The sequence below is a fragment of the Pipra filicauda genome, unplaced genomic scaffold, assembly GCF_003945595.2.
Source record: "Pipra filicauda isolate LSUMZ 115617 unplaced genomic scaffold, ASM394559v2 scaffold427_size588224_pilon, whole genome shotgun sequence".
Taxonomy (NCBI): domain Eukaryota; kingdom Metazoa; phylum Chordata; class Aves; order Passeriformes; family Pipridae; genus Pipra; species Pipra filicauda.
This window is the reverse complement of record NW_024104562.1, coordinates 412,965-427,928: the sequence shown is the minus strand read 5'-3', so window position 1 is coordinate 427,928 and position 14,964 is coordinate 412,965. Positions and strand designations below refer to the sequence as shown.

The following is a 14,964-nucleotide window of genomic DNA, read 5'->3' as shown; positions in this document are numbered from 1 at the left end:
GTGTTGTCTGAGCACAAGAGTGTGACTGGACTTGGAAGACCAGCATCGAGTCTCGGTGAGAACTGGCATCTGCAGGCTGAAGAGTCAGTACACACTGCTCAGCATTCACAGCATGCCAAAACCCAGAGCAACCTCACAGCTCCCACTGACCTGATCTGTGCAGCACTTGGCAAGTGATCGACATCAGCAAGGTAACTGGCCAGCCAGCTCATGGTGGTGCTCATGGCAGCACTGTCTGTTCTCTCCACCAGCAGTGATTCCATTGGCACAAAATTCTCCCGCTTGATCCTGTCAGGCGTAGCTTCAATAATGTGCTCTGCAAGTGTCATCATGTTCACCTGTCAAGGGGGAAAGGAGAGCAAACTTTTGCTGCCTGATAGAAGGTGCCTTGTGCTTCCATGTTACAGCCCAGCTTTAGACAGAATGCCCCATCTTCCCCAAACCTGTGGAAGCTGGAGTCTACAGTCTGTCTCAGCACTGAGGAGAAATTCATTAATCAGTGCTCACTTGGTTTTCTGTCTCTTCAGACAAAGCACTGCAGGGTTTCATATTCCCCAGACTCCTTTTTTTTTCTTTATAGGGAGCCCACAAGAGATCTGGTGAAAGGTTAATGTCTCTGGGTCCTTACTCTATGCTACTGACAGCTGTCACTGGTATCTTGTTTCCAAAGGAAAAGTGATCTCGCCACTCTTTTGCTGAGATGTGCGGTAGAGCATGACACGACAATAAAGGCACATCAAGAGAATTTACAAACCTTGGGAAAACACATTGTCAGGAATCCTTCTAAATTATATCCTTCAGCCCACTGAGGTTCACAGAATTCTTAATACCGAGAACAGAGAACGGTTCTTGTTTTGCAGTGACATGCTTCATCCGTGTTACACCAGCCAGAGGAGAACATTCAGAGGTGCTAAGGCAGCACAGGTAAGGCTGTGCTCCCATTACTCTTTTTGCTCAGACAACCACGGTATCTTTCTCCCAGTGGTTACTTCTTGTGTATCTCTCCTGCTTCTCTTGTACGTTTACTTCCTCTATTCCATACCCAGTGTGATTCTCCCTTCCTCAAACCCATTGTCTCTCCCCTTCTCCACTGTTACCTCCTTGCCCTCTAAAGTGCAGTGGCTTCATCTGCAACCACAGCACTACCCCTCTCAGATCTTCCTGTCTTTGTAGGGACTGTTGCTCAGTTCCCAAAGGACTATGGGGCCACCTCAGTCTCATGTACTGCTGTGAGCAGGAGGTTCTGCTTTTTTCCTTTTTCCTTGCACAATTGCAAACAATTTTGTGCATTCTGTACGATGTTGAAGTTTATGCTAGTGCACGATCCTAAATGCTAACCATTAGCCTTTGTGTCCAGATTGAAATTGGAAGAAAGTATACATTGACTGTGTGACCACATCTTTTCTCAAAGTACAATTTAGAGTCTCTAGAAGCCTCCACAGGAGCTTCTCACAGCCAGGCTCCTCTGCGAAGCCACCGTGTTCTCCAAGACCACTGATCTTGGTGCTATGCGTATGTTTACCTGCAGTTCATCCATGTGGTGTAAGCAGTCCTCATCCCCTGCGTTGTCTCTGTAGGACAAGAGCTCTGCATCCACCATCTCCCTGTCGGCCATCATCAGCACATTCATCTGCTCCCGCTGGCGTAGCCGATGGGCTACAGCATCCTTCCCCAGGGCAGTCCCCTTCTGGTTCCCTGCCACCTGCACTGCAGACACACCGATATAAATGTCTTTTGGGTTCCATTTGATGCCTGCTTGGCTGCCAGAGCCCCGGTACCCAGTAACTTCTGGGATGTGCTGGGAGAGCTCCCGGCCATAGTCCCTCATCCGTTCACTGGGGCTGATTGTCTCAGTGGAGGATTGCTTGGAGCTGGAGTTCTGCTTCCTAATGCTCGGCTGCTCCAGGCTCAGTGCAGTGGAAAGCAGCTTCTCTTGCCGGGCTTGAAAATATTCAGGGCTCAGCTTATGCTTTTTGGGTGCAGGGTAATCTTTCTGAGTCTCACTACTGTAATAACTGGAAGGTTCTGATCTTGGCCGTCTCAGCTCTGGAAACAAACAGATCAATAATTAAAACTAAACATGCAATCCATGATCACTATAGGAAAATGAACAATTTCTGCCTCAGAGCTGCAGGGTGAAGTTTGTGCCATGATCCATGACACCCAAGAGGATGTGCAAAGGGAGTAACAAACACCAGGGAGGATAATGCCTCAACCACTCCCTAAGATACACGTCTCTTTCCAAAGCAGGCATTCGCTCCTCTTCCTGATGCTTATGCAAGTGTACAGAGCACAAGAAAAGAATTAAGCATGGACACCAGGGCTACAGGTGGCATCCACTGCTCAGGTGACCTCCTTGCTCCCACGTTTTCACATGTCAAATGACAGCAAAACAGTGCATGCCCTCCAGTTTGTTTTACCTGTGTTTGTACTGGAAATCACTGTGACTCCCTTCTGAGGCTCCTGAGAGGCAACAAGCTCACTGTGCCACTGGGACACCCAGTTCTCTGTGTTGGAGTCTGTGCTTGAGGGGCACTGAATCCTGGGGTTTTGCCCAAGCTGAGTTTGTTCATCTCGCTGTAGCTGCTCCAAGCACTCTGCCAACTTTACATGGCCCCGAGACCGAGCAATGGCCAGTGGCAGTCTCCCAAGGGAGTCAGGAATAGAGATGGCTCGGCGGTCCCACTTGTACAGCACAACAGCTGCATCCATGTGGCCCAGGGCACATGCCCACATCTAAAGAAGAAAAGATAATTGACCCATTGGGCAACCTGCCTTCTCCTTCCTTTCTTGATAATACAGTGGAGTCTGGTCCCCAGCTCGTAGAAAAATGACTGATAAACATAACCATGACATGCTTGAAGCCAGCAAATGACTTTTATAACTGTCCCATCTCAATAAAAGGCCATTACAGAGGACCAAATACATGCTATTCTCTCCTACAACAGAGAAACCTCCATCTGCCAAATAAAGCTGACAGAGTGATGGTTTTTTATTTAGCAATAAATTTTGGGTTGATTTGTTGTTTTTTTTTTTGTGACATTGGCGTCACTGCAGAGACAGAACAGCCTCATACGCAAAGGAATCTCTGAGGTCAGAAACATGCAGACAGGACCAAAGGTTGAGAAAAATAAAATCAATACTCTGCTGTTGTAAACTGGAAATTATGGTTCCACCTGCTTTGGCTTTTTACTTGTCTAAGTTCTCAGCCATGATTTCATGATTCCAATGACCAAGATATTGTAATGACTTTACAACCTCTACAGTCACAGAAAACAACGTGAAAGAAGTCGTGCAGAGTTCTTTTTCTAGCACGATAGTGGAGACTAGATATTGTGTAAAACACACACCAGAACCACTTGTCTGTCCCCTTTCCTCATGTTACTCAATGACAAGGTTTTGTTCTGTGTGCTCTCTCAAAACAAAATGCCAGGAAGCTGACAGTACCATGTCTTACCATGTACAGAGCAGGGATACAAGAAACATCTACTCTCCAGAGAATGAAACACATTAGGAAAATAACACATCAGAAAGAACTCCAGAGGGTCCTCAGACTCTTTCAGAAGTTTCAGGTTCTGCTCTTACCAGAGGAGTGCAGGAGAAATGATCCACATTCAAAGGGTCAACTTCCAGCTCCAGATCGATGCTGTCTGCATGTTTAGTGCTGCAGGGGAAAGAACAGAACAAATGGTGCTCTGTAGCCATGTCAGGATCATAGCCTAAGCACAGCTTTACCCAATGCACCACACCACAGAGAAGTGGCCACGCACATGCCCACAACACATGTATTTACTCCAGACAGTGCCCCCACCAGAGACCTGAAGAGCATGATACATCCAGTGATTGGACTCGCTCTCTCAAGAGACAGGTCCTGTCAGATCAGGGGATGGGAACAAGTTCAGGGACTTGACTGTTTGTACAGGACAACCAGAAATGTGGACTGAGCACAGTTTATGTATGCTTCTGCCACGCCTGTACTGAAACCCCAGAGTCCAATGGACTGGGTCTTACCGCCATTTGATGAGGGTCTGGATCAGTGTAGCATAGCCCTGGGCAGCGGCTAGGTGGAGCAGTGTCATTCCTCGGAAAGTCTTTGAATGGATCAAGTGTTTGGACTTTGCCCAGCAAGCACGACTCATCATCTTCTCACACACCACCACCACGCGGCTCTCAAAGCAGCTGCCCAGGGTCCCAGTCCCAGAAACGCACTGAAACACCACACATATCCCAATTTAGCCACGGAGAGGAGCTGCAACCTGCCTCAAGTAGGCAGCCTTCCGCCTCTACAAGTACTGAGACAATGGCCAACGCAACTGAAAACCAATTGCTGTTAGACATCCACAAACCAGATTTATTACTTAGGACAAACCATAATCCTTTCCAAACCCCTCCCCCCAAAAAAACAAACTTTGGTAAGAAAGCATAAAGCTGTCATTTCTGGACACAGCGGGGTTCATACCTGGACCTGTGTTCCACCGTTCCCACTCCCATTACTCCCGCCTCCTACTCCTTGTTTGTGCTGCTGGGAGCCTGTCATTTCAGCCATTCTCCTCTCCATCTGCTCAAGTCGTTCCAATATTGACATCCTGAACTGGTTATCTACGTGGGAGAAAGCCAGAATAAGGATTTTTCCACGGAAACCAAGCTCAGGCTTTGACAGCCAACTGCAGGAAGCCACAAACAGCTATCCTGGAAGTCACAGAGGAGATCTGCTCTGCTTGGCAATCCGCACACACACTTGCCCTGCAGCATCCTAGCTCTTCAAATTCCTGCAGCAACCCTTTGACTGCAATTCCAGGGAACTTCCATACAGAAAACAGACAGAAAAATGAAAAACGCAGGCAAAAGACAGATCCCTTTCCCTGTGAGTCCAGCTGTATTCACACAATAATGGACGGGGTAATGCGGGGTCTTTGAAAACACAAATAAACTCTAAGCAAATATACCCATTCAGAGAGCATCAGCAGGATCATATCTGCCATGTAAGAGTCATCCCCCTACTTTACAAGAGTCCTGAATTCAGCTTGGCTTGCCTCCTGGAATCATGCAATAGTGGTACCTGGAGGAAAAAGACTCTTCTGCTTCCTTCTGTGCTTAGGAAAAGGAGCCTTTAACAGGGCACTTGCTCCTTCCCTGGCAGGCTCCCTTTCTTGGACAACAGCTTCAGCCAAGTGTCAGAAACAGAACTACCAGAAATCAGCATACAGGCATGGACAGTCCCGTAACACCATTCTGGAAAGCAGTGCAATTCTGGAGCCCTCTGGTCCCTGCAGAAGTCTCAGGGCTGTGCTACTGATTTTCTTCTCCCTGTGCTGTAACATAGCACTATCCTACAACTACCAATGCTTGAATGGTGAAGCAGGGAGATTCAGACAGGTTAACAGATCACTGCCAGACCTGATGCTGTAGAGATCCACTGAGGCAACGATTCTGTGGTTAGGGCCAGTCAGTGCAGAGGGAGTGGTTGCAGACACAGGGAGCTCCTTCTGTCCTGTGACCCATAAGGGATAAGCTTCATGCAGCTCATGAAGCTGAGCAGGATTGTTTTGTGGATAGGGAACATTTAATGAATCTTGCTATCATGCTAATGGCATATGTAGTAAACTGGGGGGAAAAGACAGCCCTCATCCTGTTTGGCTTCATGCATCCATGGAGATGGTGTGGTGGTACAGAACACTGACAACCCCAAACAAAGCCCACGTGACAGCAAAAGGAATATGTGCACCAAAATGGACAAGCTTTGATCAAGTTTTAAAAAAGTAAGTCTTCTCCAAGTGACCTGGTTACACAGAGTCCTCCTAGAAGGTTGCAGGAGTACTTGTACGCTATACTCCAAGGCACAACTCTCACTAACAGGTATTGGAGACATGTGGGTCTCTGCTATACTGCACTAAGGACTATATTGCCGACCATTGGTATGAGACAGCTCGGGTCCACTGGCTGGAGATGTCCCCTTCTCACCCAGAGGCTGCTGTGGTTTGACAGCAAACAAGAGCTCCACTCCCTTCTGGCCAGCTTCAGCACCCCACCCTGGCTGCTCAAGAGCCAGGGACAAAGGACTGTGGCCGACACCTCCTGTTAGAGGTGCACTCACTAGTCCAAACCACTTATAATTAGTGCCTTATTAATCCTTCAGTTGTTGTATGAATTGCAAAGCCTCTGGGAAAGGCCTGACAGTTACATGAGGAAATACCCATTGTGCTGATGCAGTCTCAGGGCCCTCTTCCCCTGAGCTGTGGTCAGCACACGGCAGCAACACAAGTCCTGTTTGCCCAGCAAATCTTTGTTCCAGGAGTGCTGCAGTGTGCTGCAGTGCAGTCCACGCCACTGTCTCCTCCCTCCCCATTGCCAGGCAAAGCACGTCCACTGCAGAGACCGGCACAGACCTGGCCTCAATGAGCCCTCCCCTCTCGCTGCAGGCCTGTGCAAACACAGCTGTGACAGCTCAGGCACCTGGGAAAGTGGCCAGGTTTGCCGCGCAGGGCTCCTTTCTGCACAGGTAATGCCACTCTCTCTAGCTGGGTACCAGTACTTGCATTTTATTAGAGCTGAGAGTGGCAACACATGCTGAGTATCACATCTGAGCCTTCAACCTCATACAGGCAAAAGCAGAATCTTTTTACAAGAAGAAATTTGGCTTGAATCAGTGTTACAGATCAACAAGCCCAGGGCTGCAAAATTCTGTGGATTTGCTCTTACTCATTTAGAGGTCAAGAGAGAACAATTATTTTGTATGCCTGGAAACAGAAGGAAAAACTTTTTCCAGTAAGATGTAGAAGCACACTGTGCAGATTAGTATTTCCCTCCCACCCCTCCTTTTTTTTTCCAAGCTGAAACAGAACTAGAGGGCCCTATGTTTTTGTCTATTTTCCAGATTCTTCTCTCTGGGCTCCATGACCTGTAATGAAGCCTCTACTTTTCCTGATTCCAAGCTAAAGATCCTGAGAACTTCCTGTAAGTTATTGTCAGAAGACCGAAGTTACCAAAGGTATGTCTGTCACCAGCACTGTCCCCAGATGGAAACACTTAACCAAAGAAATAAAAGCAGGGAACTTTTCTTGGGAAATAGAATTTCAAACAGCATCTGGTATTCCTACTGAGACACCTGGCAGTACTCCTGGAAAGTATTTAGGGCAGGACTACCTGATTCTGACCTAATCAGGCAGGTTAGAAATTAGTAAAATGAGAAGTGGAAACAAACATTCTGGAGTGCCAGCACAGCGTGGAGGGAGTCGGAGCCCTCTCAGTGTGTAGCAGAGACTGCCAGCACTTATCCAGCTCAGGGCACACCCTCAAATCAGAAAGCTCCAGGCAGCAAATGAGGTAAGTGGGGTGGCAGTGCAGGGACGGTATTTCTGTGCTCCCCATTTTTCACGTGATCAACACTGTGGCCTAAGCAGCTAGAACAAAGCCACAACTGATGGCAATTTCAAAATTATTTATATATGGTGTTTTCAAGGGACTGGTCACTTGAAGTGCGTGCACTGCATTGGTCTATCAGAAAAAAAAAAAAAGGGGAGGGGAGAGAGAGAGAGAATGGGAAAAGGCACACAGCAAGTAGCTATGCTGCAAGAGTTGGTACACCCTTAACGAAAGAAAACAAGGACACTTTAAAGCACACAGGAACAGCCAAGAGACAGGACACCTTCCCTCAAGAATCCCCCTGGACTCAGCGATGAGGTGAAAGGCTCCTCTCCATCACCTAGCCCTGGGCACGCACTGGATTAGCAGCATTTGAACCATGGCCAGCACAGTTCACACACTGCTAATGAGCCAACAGATGTACTTTGCAATAACTCAGAGATGGGCTATAAGAGCCATAGGACTGAATGTTAAAGGTATCACTTCGAGAAGTTCAAGACCCTTTATCTTGTATTATTTCTCATTTTGCTAGTCACAATCTTTTCTGTCTTGCTCATTTCAGGGGTTTGTGCAGGGCCACTTGCTTAGCGGGCACTGAAGTTACAGGAACACAGTTTCCACATCCTTGTCTTTTAAGCCAACATAAGATCTCAGGACAAGAAACTTTCTTGCAGTGCACTGAAGACAACAGCTCAACAACATACAAATCACTGCCCAAATAAGCTTTTCTCCTGTTATATTTTACAGGAAATCTAGACAGCCCCAGCACAAGGAGATGTCTCACATTGGAAGCACCCTCACTCTGTCCAAAGGCAACAAAGATGCACGATACAAACATATTCACATATTTACATATACATATATATATGCTATTTTCCCAAGGACTCTGCTTTTGATAATAGAATTTAATATTTTTTCTTGTGAGCCAAAAAATTAGATACTGAGTTTTTCCATTACATATCAATCTAAGAAATATTACAGTATTCTTTAGGAAACTACAGAGAGCATTTCTGAAGCTGTTCTTAAAGGCTTCTTCCACCAAAGGTGATGCAAATAATCACATTTCTCTATCTCCAAGACATCTCACAATTTCACAGAAAACACTCTGAACATTGTATCTTTTCTGGAAATTATTCCTCTTCAAATTTAACATAACAATGTAACACCAAAATTACTTCTCATCATCATTCCCTAGCATAAGAGGGTGAGGTGGTGGCAGCCCGCAGGGAGCTGAACTGTCCCAGCAGGGAGGGACCACAAAGAGCTGCTTGGTCAGATTTTGACCAGTACTAAGAAATTGGTTTGAGTCTTGTACTCGTTTCCCTAAAACATGAATCATCTTTTAAGTGAAGAACAAGCTTCATTTTCATTTGTACTGTGAGAGAGCTTACTACTGATCACAGTAAACATTTCTAGAGATGCAAAACTATTCTGGTACAAATCCTCTAAGGCTACATGGTTGTTTACATCAGTTAGCATCTTACAGAGCTACAGCATGTATGCTTGCACAGTTATGCCCAGACAACCTGGATATTGTTTCACATTACCAGGTTTTCTTAGCAGAGATCATTTAATCCAGTACTGTTTTCTTAGCCCAGACCCCTTTATGATGAATTGAAAGCAGACCTGTACCAATAGCTTGACGAGCCCCCACGGCAGGCACGGTGAATGGAAAATGCAGTGAGCAAAGTAGTTAGTTTGGGCTCCTAGATTCTGGAAGTCACACCTCCATTTTTCCCTTGGTGTCCTCCAATAAACACTGAATTTCCTCAGTAAGAATCTAAACAGATGCCAGCCACTTACATGACACAAGTTTTCACTAGGGGCTGCACAAACACATGCCTTGTGCAGCCTGATAACAGCTCCTGACTGCAAAGACCCTCTATTAAAAGGGGAACTAAAACACAGCACTTGCAAATGCTTCACCTACACCTCCCATGACAACCCACTCCTCTGCACGGCCCTCCCCATCGTCTAATCCAAAGGCCTCTTCCAAAGACTCCAGAATTTCTGTTTTTGACATGCATGCAGTGTCCCCAACAGGTGGGCACAGCTCAGCACGTGTTCATCAAGCATCAGTTCCTGCACTTCCTTTGTGTGGTACCCAAAACACCACCATGGTCCAGGGCATGGAGCTAAGAGGACACCAAGGCACAGCAGTGAGTGACAAGCCCTCCTTTGCTTGACAAGCCAAGTTTAAGAAATTAGCATGGAGAGCTGCTTTTCTAATCTGTGCACGCTGCTGTACTGGACAAGTACAGATTCCAAAGGATCTTTTGTCCTTTTGCCATGCAAGCTTCAAACAGCAAGTGCCACTTGTGACTCGGCAGTGCAGCTAGAACTATTACAGGGGAAATACTGCTGAAAATACAGACGAAAAAGAAATTGGCACTTTTTAGCAGCGAGCGGTGTCTATACCACTTGCTCTTTTTTCACATTCTTACCTGGAGGTTTGGGGTTTTTTTGCCATGCCGCACAACCAAAATGACAGACAGTATCTGACTGGAAGGACTAAAGGACGAGAGTCCATGCTTTCCTGCACATTCCACGGGGGGTGCATCTGCCCAGCATATACTTATTCCCCCACAGTTGTCTAACCACTGAACTAACGGTGGTGTGTGAGATCTGCACCTGCACATGTTCCAAGCACTGTGCTTAAATACTCTAGCAGGAAGAAGCCACTCTGAGGGCTCTGGCTTCTCATCATGTGCCGTTTCTTTACCGGCACTGTTTGTGTTAAATCACTCACTGCATGAGCCCACACAGACTGAACTGAACAAGTGTGACAGCTGAGCATTGTAAAAATAACATGCAGCACAAAGACATTTCTCTGTTTTGCAGAGCAAGCAAGATTCTCTCATCCAGGGCAAGCTATGGGTGGGGTTGGAAGCAGCGTAAGGACACATCACTCATGGTGCCACTGCTCTGTTCCTGTTTTCCAAATCATCTGTCACTGGTCTATAATATCTTGCTCAATTTTTCTATACAGTACAAACCCTGAACACCTTCCATGTCGCAGTATCAATTTGATCTGGCTTAGTACTGATTTCTGAGATGTCAGTGTTGCAGGAACACCTATTTCTGAAATTAAACTGCCATAACATCCTCAATGCACCTTACGAGAACCTCTCTTCAGCAGCAAGTTGTTATAGATCATGATCTCTACCAGCAAATGAAAGCACTTAAAATTTTTACTTCGTATTCTAGGATAAATGGGTATCTATGCTAATGAGGGAAGTCACTTCCAGGCCTTTTGATTAGCAAGAAATGCCACAACTACCGAGGCATGAAATGAGGAAAGCACTGTGCGTACACTCTGAGCCTGAAGCAGCAGCTGAAGAAAGTCCGTGCTTTCACACAAGAGATGAACACTACTGGGCATGGGCAGGAATAATGAAGTCATATCATCCTGCACATACAAGCATTGTCAGCAATTTTAAGCCATTAATCCACCTAGCAGGGCATGATTTCTTACTGGCAACTCTTTTTCCAAAGTTCTTCCAATGCTGCTATTACTCCCATGCCGCTATTACTCCCATGCCATCTGGGACTACTCTGTTCCTCTCTATCATCCCCAGCAGTCAGTGCTCCCTCAAAATAGGGCACTTTTCTACTTTTCTTTATCATGCCATTACTAGAGAAGAGAAGGAGGGTGGTTTAGGCTGACTTCTTTAATAAAGCACTTGCTGCCCTATTTTTCAGGCTTCTCCTCCTCTGGTCTTAGAGAGGGTGAGATTTTAATGCTATCCAGGAACAGCTATTTCAGCAAACAAAGGAAGATTTTAGACATGCCATGTGGACTTCTATATTTTAGAGGTAGGGCGCACTGCTAAAGACATCACTCGCATGTGCTATTTTATAACTTGTATAAAACGTTGGCTGCCTAAGGTCAGCCTCAGCACCTCCGGTCAGAAATGGGCTTTCCCATGGGTGCCAATACGGATGTATGCAAAGAGCAACAGCCTAGGAGGACATGCTGTGCTGCTGCTCACCTGCACACAGCTACTACCCACAGCTCCTGGAGATTCCCTCCTCCAAGGGCTACGTGCTAAAGGAGCTATAAACAGGAAAAAAACACCTCATGCCACATTATGCAGTATCTGTGCTTACAGTACTGTGTATGGTATGTATGTACGTGTACAGTAATAGTTCGGACTCAAGTTTTCTCTCATTAAAATTACAACCTCAAGAGTCACTGGAACAGGTGAGCAATCTCCTTCACTGGAAGCTTTCAGAAAGTCTGACGTCAGCCACATTTACCACATCTAAACTGGGAGTGACCTACAGGTCTCTTGAAGTCCCGTTCCCAGTCCCACTTTCTGATGAAGCACGCTGCAAAACAAGTTTCGTAATAACGTGGTGCAGAGTAGGTGTGTGCTTCCAGCATGCCTAAGATCCCCAAGGTTTGGGCTACCGACCTCCTCCTCCGCCGAACCAGCTGCCCAGAACGAAAGGCTGTGAGCTGGAGGCACTCATGTAATCTGTCCTGCTGCACACGTGATGCTACAATTAAAGTGCTGTCACAACTCTGAGTCTGCATCAAAACATCACCCGGGAGGGGCTGGGGACCAACGAGAGAGGGCGAGCAGAACGAAACACGACCACGTCCCACAGCTGGGGGCACAGGAAAGGGGGGGAACAGCGAGCAGCAAGGCGTGCAGTTACACTGGAAGTGCAGCAGAGTAAGGGACAACACAGAAGCATGCAGATTTAAACCCAAACAAGCACTGCATGACACATTTATCCTCTAATACTTACTGGAAGCAGTACCTTGTCACATCTGCACATCCACCTGCAAAAAGCTGGGGGTCTCAGACCCCTCTGTAGTCCCTCTACCTGCTTCCAGGTAAATAATATGACAACACCTGGCACCAGAGGACTGACCTGGGAGTCTACAAGGCATCAGCGGAGGCTCCAGCCAGCATCTGGCGCAGCCCTCTCAGCAGAGGCGGGCAGAGCAGGCTCCCCCCAGACCTGGTTGTCGTCTTTCGCATCCTCGCAGCCAGCTGGAGCTCCGCCGTGCTGCCGCAGCGCCGGCGGGTCTCAGCGGTGCCCCCCCCGCGCCCCGGCGGCCGCAGCGGGCGGGCTAGCGCTGGCCGGCATGGCTCAGGCCGGGGCTCGGGGCGGCCCCGCCGGAGGACGATGCCGGGCGCCGTTCAGCGGCCGGGGGCATGGCGGCGAGCACGGCCGCCCGAGAACTGGAGCCGCGGGGCCGGGGTCGGCAGCCGACTCCGGGGGGCACGGGCCGGCATGCGGGGACAGGGCCACTCCTCGCCCCGCGCCCGCCGCCCCGCGCCCGCCCCGGGGCCAGCGCCGCCTCAGAGCCTCGGGCGGCTCGCTGCCGGTCCACGGCTGCCTCCCGCCCCGCCGTGCGCCGGAGCCCGCGACAAGAACCGCGGGGGCGGCGGCCAGAGGGCAGCGGCGTCCCGGGCAGCGCGTCAGGCAGGGGCTGGGAGACGGAGGCCGCCCCGGTCACCCCGGGCGCGCCCACGGGCCCATCGCCGCGCCAGACACCCTCTCGCACCCGCAAGTCCCCGAGAGCCGGTACCCGCCCCGGGGCGCCCGGGCACTCTGCGGGGGTGGCGGAGCCCCGAGACCGCGCCGCGGAGCGCTCCGGCTCGGGCTGCCCGGGCGGGGAGCAGGGGCGCGGGGTCCCACCGCCACCCTCAGCCCACGCCGGGGCCCCCCGCTCCCCTCATAGCGGGATGCCAGCCCCGTCCGATGGGCTCCCCGCCCCGCGCTCAGCGGCGGCCCGGAGCGGCTGCGGGCGAGCACCGGCCGCCGCCACCTCCCATTGTCTGCGCGGCGCGGCCGCCGGGCCCTGCCCCGCTCCGCTCCGCGCCCGCCGCCGGGCCCGCCCCGCCCTGACGTCACCGGCCCCCATTGGCGGCCAACGCCGTGTTTACAGCGCGGCGGCAGCGCCCGCCCGCCCGCTGCTCCCTCAGCTGCCTCTGCTGCTCCCGCCCGCTGCTCCCTCTGCTTCTGCCGCTGCTTCTGCCGCTGCTCCCTCTGCTTCTGCCGCTCCCGCTGCTCCCGCCGCTGCTCCCGCCGCCCGCGGAGCCGCCCAAAGCGTGCGGGAACACGGCCTGCGGCAGCGAGTCGGGCCCGGGGCGCGACATACCTGCGGTCACCTTCCCGCAGCCAGGCTCGTACGCACAGTTCTCCTCACCTCGCTACACACGCAATATTTGTACTTTTACCAACTGCTCTAATAAGGCAAATTTGCAGAGCGTTAAAACCTGACACAGAATTCCGGAGAATGTGCAGTCCCACGATCCACAGAGGAGCCGCGAGCCCCACGGCTGACTCCCCGGGGCAGCAGGGCATGTTCAGTCATCGGCCTGAGAACAAACACTGACATCCCAGAGGAATCAGATGTCTGACCATGAAATCAGGCTGGCTCAGAAGACAACACTCAGCACAGAAAACTGAATGCTCCTCGCATCAAGTCACTCACATTACGGCCAAAATGGAAAAGGGCAGTCTGGGAAATGCAGTCAGAGCAGTAGGAGACTGGCTTCCTGAAATAGTGTCCTTGACAATGGTGTGTGAAAGGAAAAAAGCCACCCAAGAAATCTCAGCAGGAATATATACAGAACAGACAAAGCCTCCATGCTGCAGAGGAGTCAGGATAGAGGAGGATGACTAGAGACTTGTTTACTGTGTAGTCACTAGGAAGGAGCAAGGTATCATAGTCCTCTATCAATGCTCACATGTCCCAGTGAGCTGCATGGCAGCCCTGTAACACAGTACAAAACATTTATTCCTCTTCCCAAAGAGAACCCAAATAGATAATTTTTTTATGGTAGAATCCAAGATGTAAAGTTAAACATCCAGTCACCTCCACCCAGATGGAAAGATGAGTGAAGAACAGTGAGACTGTTTACGAACATGAACTTTTTTTCTACCAAAAGTCTCTTACGGCTGCAAAACATTTCTAAAGACCTCGGTGATACTGAACACATCTCTCCTACATGACTGTTGTCTTGCATCTCATCACATCTGCATGCTAAGCAGGGCATCTCGTCCTGCTAAATAGGCACATGCCATGGTTTTTGGTGATGAACATCTACCACCTTGCATGCTTACCACCACCTTACAGAAATCATGAACCTGTCAAACTGTGGAATGCCACAGGTAGCACACGCACACTGTATGGTCACCGATAACGTGAGTGCGTGTGATTCCATCCACCTCCTGCATGCCGAAGTGAGAGTTTGGATACCACAGGTATGGCCATGTCACGCTAACATGAGTGAGCCACCAACTCCCCTCGGTCTTTTTTATGTTTTCCAGCTGGGAAAGTTAGCCAGATCATAAATAGAGAACCCAGCAGTAGCTGAAAGGCTGCCTGTCAAGTGCTCCTGCATCGGTGCCATTTACATTCAGTACCAGTCACACCTTTGTCCATGCCATACACACTTGACTCATCAATACACACATGGTCTGCCCCTATTTTTAAGTTCTGTCCTCTTTCCTGCAGATGCGTAAATGTAACGCCAAGAGCACCCATACCCATTTCCCTGGAATTTCTGATCACATCCTATACCAAGGAAACACCATCTCTTCAGACACTTTATGAAAAGCAGCAAAGACTTCAGC

General features: G+C 49.4%; 1 protein-coding gene across 10 annotated transcripts in view; it reads right to left on the bottom strand.

Moving 5' to 3' along the window:
• CAMTA1 (calmodulin binding transcription activator 1) overlaps positions 1-14,964 on the bottom strand; it is a 228,172-nt gene that overhangs the window by 21,760 nt on the left and 191,448 nt on the right. For 8 of the 10 annotated variants that reach the window (XM_039385652.1, XM_039385651.1, XM_027751366.2 and 5 more), the window contains exons 12-17: positions 4,460-4,599; positions 4,012-4,208; positions 3,586-3,664; positions 2,421-2,736; positions 1,523-2,046; positions 151-338 (exon numbers count right to left, since the gene is read on the bottom strand). In XM_039385652.1, the coding sequence (XP_039241586.1) occupies positions 151-338; positions 1,523-2,046; positions 2,421-2,736; positions 3,586-3,664; positions 4,012-4,208; positions 4,460-4,599 (1,444 nt within the window). The other 2 variants (XM_039385656.1, XM_039385657.1) reach the window with 2 other exon arrangements.